At 34.4% G+C, this 8,095-nt stretch overlaps 2 protein-coding genes across 2 annotated transcripts in view; both read right to left on the bottom strand.

The window, feature by feature from the left end:
• The window catches only part of LOC127833230 (mitochondrial outer membrane protein SLC25A46-like), a 111,568-nt gene extending 103,489 nt beyond the window's left edge, over nt 1–8,079 (bottom strand). Inside the window, exons 1-4 of the mRNA XM_052358398.1 lie at nt 7,947–8,079; nt 2,550–2,595; nt 2,274–2,331; nt 1,413–1,487 (exon numbers count right to left, since the gene is read on the bottom strand). Of these exons, the coding sequence (XP_052214358.1) occupies nt 1,413–1,487; nt 2,274–2,331; nt 2,550–2,595; nt 7,947–8,073 (306 nt within the window). The 5' untranslated portion in view covers nt 8,074–8,079. The remainder of the gene's footprint in view (nt 1–1,412; nt 1,488–2,273; nt 2,332–2,549; nt 2,596–7,946) is intronic.
• LOC127833221 (CAP-Gly domain-containing linker protein 1-like) overlaps nt 1–8,095 on the bottom strand; it is a 606,687-nt gene that overhangs the window by 110,976 nt on the left and 487,616 nt on the right. The window lies entirely within an intron of this gene.

Here is an 8,095-nt window from a genome sequence, read left to right on the forward strand (position 1 = left end):
CGTTTCGCTTACCTGAGAAACAGACAATCGACAAATTACCTTTTGTTCACCTCAGAAACTGAAAATGGATAATTAACCTATTGCTGACCTGAGAAACTGACAATTAACAATTAACCTATTGCTGACCTGAGAAATTGACAATGGACAATTAACATATTGCTCACCTGAGAAACTGACAATGGAAAATTAACCTATTGCTTACCTGAGAAACTGACCATGGACAATAAACCTTTTGCTCACCTGAAAAACTGATTATGGACAATAACTAACCTGAGAAACTGACAATGGACAATTAACCTATTTATGACCTGAGAAACTGACAATGGAAAATTAACCTATTGCTTACCTGAGAAACTGACAATTGACAATAAACCTATAACTCACCTGAAAAACTGATTATGGACAATTACTGACCTGAGAAACTGACAATGGACAATTAACCTATTGCTGACCTGAGAAACTGACGATGGACAATTAACCTATTGCTTACGAGAGAAACTTACAACGGACAATTAACCTTTTGCTGACCATGAGAAGATGACAATGGACAATTAACCTATTGCTGACCTGAGAAACTGACACTCAAAAATAAACCTATTGCTAACCTGAGAAACTAACAATGGCCATTTAACCTATAGCTCACCTGAGAAACTGACAATGGACAATTAACCTTTTGCTGACTTGAGAAACTGAAACTTGAAAATAAACCTATTGCACACCTGAGAAACTGACAATGGGCAATTAATCTTTTGATCTAAATAACCAATGGACAATACACTTACTGCTCACCTGAGAAATTGAAAATGGGTAAATAACATACTGCTCATCTGAGAAACTGACAAAGGACAATTAGCATATTGCTCGTCTGAGAAACTGACAATTGACCATTAGCCTATTGCTCATCTGAGAAACTGACAATGGGCAATTAACCTATTGCTCATCTGAGAAACTGACAATTTACAAATAACCTATAGCTCACCTTAGGAACTGGCAATGGATAATTAACCTATTGCTCACCTGAGAAACTAACCTTACACTCACCTGAGAAACTGACAATGGAAAATAAACCTAATACCTTAGAAACTGACAAAGCATAATTAACCTATTGCTCACCTGACAAACTGCCAAAGGACAATTAACCTATTGCTAACCTGAGAAACTGACAATGAACAATTCACCTATTCACACTATTCTTTGGTTAGCTGGTGTACAAGCACACAGAAAATACTGCCTTACTTGAATCGGAGTCAGGTGAAGAAAGACCTTAAAAAGAATTTTATGAAAATCAGTAAACCAGTTGTGTTACTGAGCTGTGATTTCTAGTGTAGCACTCTTTACCAACTGAGGTAGGTGGCAAAGCCAAAATGTAACAGGAAACAGACTTTGTATGCTATTGATGTCAACTGTATTACCTTATTTCTGCTCATCTGGTAGACCACAGTCGGCAGTGTAAACGGGGTTAAGTGATAGGTACTGCCTGTGCTGACCTGAAATCATTGTCAAAGGCTTGCAAAAGTAGAAAATATGGATATCAGTATTTTTTAAGTGTCATTTATAACAATGGTTGCAATAATAATCCAGATACCGTACTATAAACTATAAGTCTCTTTTTACTTCTTTATTTAACTTTAATACCATCGTATAACACCAACAACAGGTGTGCTTATAGTATAATAAATTAAAACTTTATTATTTCAAGCTTGTATATTAAATCTAGCAATAACAAGGCTATTGTCAAGCAATATGGTCCCCTACCGGCTCCACCATTGTCAGAAATTCCACCATTTTCAGAATTAATTTTTTTTGGTTGCCATAGCAACCACAATTTTTTACGTAGGAACAAAATGAAATGACGTGCATAATGACCATATTGTCACCTATCCATGTTCCAAGTTTCATGAAACAATATTAAGACTTTTAAAGTTATCGCAGGATCCAGAAAACCACCATTTTCAGCAGTATTTCTAGTCTATTTGTTGCCATAGCAACCAGAATTTTTGACGTAGGAAAAAAATGAAATGACGTGCATAATGTCCATAATGCCATCTATCCATGTTCCAAGTTTCATGAAAAAATATAAAGAACTTTCAAAGATATCGCAGGATCCAGAAAAGTGTGACGGACGGACGGACGGACAGACGGATGGACAGACAGACAAACAGACAGAGTGCAAACCATTAGTCCCCTCCGGTAAAACCGGTAGGGGACAATTAACCAGTTCACTATAAACAAGACAGTGCTACATAACAACATAAGATAGAAGCTAAGGGTACCTGACATGATCTCCGCAACACAATGAACGGGTGGGACATTGTTTCAAAAAGCCACACACTGAAGATAAATTATCAAGCATGGACATATATATATATTTTTCTGAACAAAACTAATTTTTTATTTGCTGGTTTACTTTTACAGTTTTTAGAACAGTTAAGAGAATATTTATTACTTCAAAATATGTATATGAATATATCTAAGGTTTACATACATTGGTACAAAAAAAAACTCTGAACAATTATATGACATGTGTCCGTATGAATCTAAACACATACCTGCCATGACCAATAACTTTGCCAACTGCATCGGGAAACTGAGTCGCTGGGGAAAAACAGAAGACATTAAATAAATTGATGAAATCTTTTTTTTTTATTATCTTGGAATTCAAGAAAGAAACACATCAGCTATCATGTCAATGAGTGTATTTGAATGTTTATGAGGTCCATGCACAATTAAACTTTATTCATGAAGTACTCACAGCGTATTTCCTCACCACTTTAGAACTGGTACCGGTAAAATTTGGAAAATTAGAATCATAGTCATCCAAAATGGGAAATTTATTAATTATGCTGGATAATTTATCAAACATGTACAAATTATAATTTACATATTAACATATAAATGGTGAATGATTTCAAGTGATCAAAGCCTGTTGCCATTAACAGTCAGGGCCAAAAAACCTTTCTTTGAAGAAGCCGAATATCGGCCACTTCCCCAATCGAAGTAACCACTTTTTTTCCCTAATTTGACCAAAATTTTCCCCAGTACTGTAAAAATTCCCCACCAAAAATAATATGATTATCTAAACTTTGTATAAAAGTGAAAAATGTTTACTTGTCGAGCCTTCTAATAGGCTGGAAAAACCCAGAGCCGTAGAAAGTCTCCTGGGGGGTATTCGTATTGGTTGAATATGCCTTTCATTAGTGCTGCAACAATACGCCAAAAACGGTATTGCAATATATTGTCAGTACAAAAATCCGTATTGCAATATATTGCAATTTATTGCTTACTTGTACCAGAGTTATAACTGGCCAGCTAATCACCCAAAACCAACTTAATTACCGGTACATGAACATAACCTTTTTGTCTGCCATTTAGATAACTATTATAAAGGCTTACAAGAAGAATAATATTCAGAAAGACGATTGTGGATGTTTAAAAGCCTGTCTTGTAACTCATCAGAATGCTGTTACTTAAAATTTGTTTTGATCATTATTACTTCTGTTTATAATAACATCAATTTACATTTTGATTATGTAATTAACTGTGTTGTTATTTTTTGTATTTCCATAAGCTTCATCTTTAATTTAACAGTATGACATGCAAAAGCAGATCTTGCGGTCTCCCATGTAACAACTGTACCCCGTATAATAAACTTTTTAGAATGCTAATTTTACGCAACAATTTATTTTTTCTAAACAGTTAACACCGATTTGTTTTGTTTACCTTGATATCATTATTTCGGATGGCTTTTCTGGACGAAATGTGGATGAATTTTTGTAGAATTTTCGTACCGGTATGATAAAAATCATATCGCAATTCAATATGCTGATTGCGTATTGCAATATATACCGATATACCGGTATATTGCTGCAGCACTACCTTTCATTACCCCTATATTATTCTCCTAGAGAGATATGCTTATCTCGCGCAGCATAACCTAATTTTGTCATTTGTCACCATTCGGCAAATGACGAAAACGAGCGGAATTCAAAAGCTATAAATAGATTACATTAAAAGGTTATTACAACTTAAAATAAAACTCCATTATCCAAATGAAATCCAAATTTCCTATTTTTCCCAAACATGAAAAAATCGCGCTGTTTTTCCCCTTAAAAAGGCTGAGGCCCCTTACCCAAAAAGGGTGTTTTGGCCCTGACAGTAAACATTGAAATCATTCAACTAAACACCCCCCTTGATGGTATCAACTTTCACTGTCTTAATCAGAACTCTGAGCCGCAGATTACATACGACAACCTGTCTCCAACTCAACCATGTTTGTTTCAGTAGAATTGGTAGTCGATGAAACGTTCTAATTATCTGACAATTATGAACTGGGCTAAATATTTGATACATGATTGCATATTTAAAAGTCAGAATTGTATACATGCGGGAGTGATTATTATCATTTAATACCGGTTATTTGTTTGGCTTTATCAGCTATGCTTGAAGAACTCAGTGTGACTATCAATGTATAATTTCAGCGGTTTGAACCAGTCTGTTTGCTTTGTTAGATCTACTACACATATCAGTCCCTATGGCGTACTCCTCCATGATAAAATTGTGACGAGTTACTGCGGAGACTGATGATGACAAATGAGTGTAATCCTCGTGGAAATTGTGCATTTTGAAACATATGTTCAGGTCACAATATACCAAAAGATTTCCTTAACAAATTCAATGTAAAACCGACAACTTCAACGAACAATAAAGTCAAACTTTTGCGCGTAGACACCCCCATACCCATACCTTTTCTTAAAGAGCATGCCAAGCCGAATGGATTTACACAATAAAAAAGATAGGTCATCCAGTATGTAAGAAATAACTCGACGCGAATCAACGGTCACTGTTTTAAGGCCACCTTTTTACCGGCTGATCTCCAGTTGATGAGGGTTTCCTGCCATCTGTCAAAATTTCATGTAGTCTCCAACCTATAAGCAAAACACTGAATTTGTAGTATACAACTATGTTTTCCCTACCACATGCACACAGAAATATTCAAAAATAAAGTCATGGCAAGTACCCATACAGAGAATTGTGTCTTCAAATAAATGACGTTCCATTCTTTAGAGGGTATAGCATTGAACACAAAAATGATTTAGTATATTGTAACCTTCAGCTTTTTAACACATTATTTTTTAATTAATTATCCTGAGGTGTTAACGTTTTGTTACATTCTCATATGACCATAATTTAATGTGCAATCCGAAATACACTTCTGAATTTTAATGTTAATGTGACATTATCAAATTCTATAAATAGTGCTCATGTATTTCCTGTTGATCCTTTGTACCAATAAAAGGCCCAAAAAAATAATGCGTCATGTACAATGTCACATCATTAGCATCGAAAGCATGTGTGTATTGATTTTTGTAGAAAAACTTTGTAGCGTAGAGAACATTGAAAGCTTTTAATTTCGGTTAAAAAATGGATTGTTCATTTTAACAAAATTATATCCCGAATTATTTGGAATAGACATTTCCTATACATTAATTTATAATCAAACATGCTGTATCTTTGTCTTTACGATTCTTTTAGATGAGTCATTATCAAAACAGTACTGATTTTAAAAACAAAAAATCAGGGCACAACTGGCTTTAGTGTCGGGTGTTGTGAAGGCATGGTTAGCAAGTTTACTGACTTACGGTATTGAGCTGATTGAGATGTTTTGACAAAAGGGATTAACATGTGCATTTGCCACTCTTTAACAATTTTCTGCGTTTTATTAATATTTATGTTATTTGGGAGTGTTTTTTTATTGGAAAAATGTTTGCATTTGCAACGGTGCCACTTTACGGTACCAAATTAATATAGAGGAAAAACACTGTATCATTTACTGAGTAATCTAAGGGTAAGATAAATTTCAAATCAAAACTGAACTTTTCAAGCTATTTTGTAATATGTTGGTCTCATATTGTATTAATACGAACAAAGTACCCCACCAGCCGGGCATTGTTACAATGAATCACCGGTATGAACAAAACCATAGGTTACATGCCAACTTGTTTTGGGTTATTTAGAGGATACATTTGGACAATGTTTAGGACTTGTATAAAATTTGCGGGGCATTTTCATGTTTGAACTTTTTATCCAGTTAAATTATCTAATTTAACTTATATTATTTTTAAGGTATGACACCTATTGATGCTCATGTTCAGATAAGCATATTATAAAAACATTACTGTATGAAGCGCAGGATACATACAACATTAACGACTTTTTCCATTCCAGTAAAATAACTATCAAGTTGAGATAAGGTTCAAAATCATTCATTGATAGCCTGGCATTAATACTTTATAACTCTTGTAGACTTTTGATAAGGTTGAACCTTTTGAAAAACAGGTTTATTTATCACTATATAATTTTAAAACCTGTTAGTTCCTTTTGTCGATCATACCTGGGTGAGAACCATCTTTACCAACATCTGCACTTGACGAAAACTCTAATAAGTGCAATCTTTCAGTTATGTTCATAAGATGCATTATTACAACACTCATCTATCCTGTCCAGATCGTTTTGTAGATACAATAATATTGTTTCGAGCAAAAGTCCACTCAGAACTACAACTTTAAAGCGGGTATATACGATTTTTTATATGTGTTTAATTGTAATATATTGATAAAATATGTTACAATAACACAAAATAGGCAAGAAAAATTATACATTAAAGCCGAATTTCATAAAATGCAGCAAAGACAAATTAGCGCCCCGATCCGATAGTGACGTACATATTTTCCTACAATAACCGATGCATTCATCTTTGTATTATAAACCGTTAAACTACGAGGGGTGTTCCAGAAGTTTGTGGATTTTCGCTATAACTTATTAGTTTGCTGGTAAAAGTCAATGAAATTTACATATTATACAAACCAATTATCAAGGACTTTATATATAAGCTAAAAATGCATGAATTCCATAAAGCGCGTTTGAAACACGTTGCCATAGAGACCTCAGTAACGACATGCGGCGCACGTGTGTATTTTATTTTAAGTATGAGCGTTACACGAATTTAAATTTGGTTTAAATGTCGTTGATAAACAGAATTTACGGCAAATTTCACGTTACAGCGCCTAAGTCCTCCTTACAGCCCGGATTTGGCCCCTATGGACTTCCGAGTCTTCCCGGAGGTTAAATCACAGTTGCGCGGTATTCGCTTTGCAAGTAAACAGGAACTTACAGTTGCAGCAAAGCGAATCGTCTCGTCTTTCGACGCTGACTGGTATAGAGACACTTTTGACAAGTGGATTTCCCGACACATAAAGTGCATTCGCGTTGGAGGTGATTATGTGGAAAAGATTTGACAGTTGTTAACTTCATAACGTCATTGACGTTGAACAGAAACGTTACACGTGGGTCGGTGTGCGCATTGTGCACATGTTTAAATCTCTGATATATATTTATTGTTTTATGTATTTCCATGATATTTGGAGAGTATATTTGGAAAGGACGAAATATTCTTAGCATGCTATTTGTTTGTCCATTTATGTTACCAAATGAAAGTTATAGCGAAAATCCACGAACTTCTGGAACACCCCTCGTAAGTTTAGATGCACATAGTACATGTATGGTATACATGCTGGCGAATTCGGCTGTACAGCTGTTTTCAATTTCAGAATTAAATATCTGGCTTATTTCGCATTTTTCGACACATGTTCTTCTTAACTTTTATTTTAATTTATATTAAAATATATATATAATAAGTTTTTTACACAGTTTATATAAATTTATAAATATTTGACAAAACCGCTTTAAAGCTACATTGTCAGATCAACCTTTATCAAATAATGATCAAACACGTTCAGATACAGTCTGGAAACGTTGTAATAGTAGTTAATTCACCACATGTGCAATAATTTGACAGGATATGTTTTGACACTGCAAACTAAGTCTACATTAAACTCGCGAAAACAGGTTGCATAAATTGACATATCAAATATTTTTATGAATCTTACTTTTTTTAGGAGGCATGGGTTTCTGTCGATTACTTGACTGAAATTCCTCTTTGTTTAACAGGCTGTCACCTCCACTCGCCCTAGGAATGTATTTGGAACTCGAAAATGGATCGCTCATTTTTAGCATCCTTCACATTTAAAGGGAAATA

The sequence above is a fragment of the Dreissena polymorpha genome, chromosome 6 (assembly GCF_020536995.1).
Source record: "Dreissena polymorpha isolate Duluth1 chromosome 6, UMN_Dpol_1.0, whole genome shotgun sequence".
Taxonomy (NCBI): Eukaryota; Metazoa; Mollusca; class Bivalvia; order Myida; family Dreissenidae; genus Dreissena; species Dreissena polymorpha.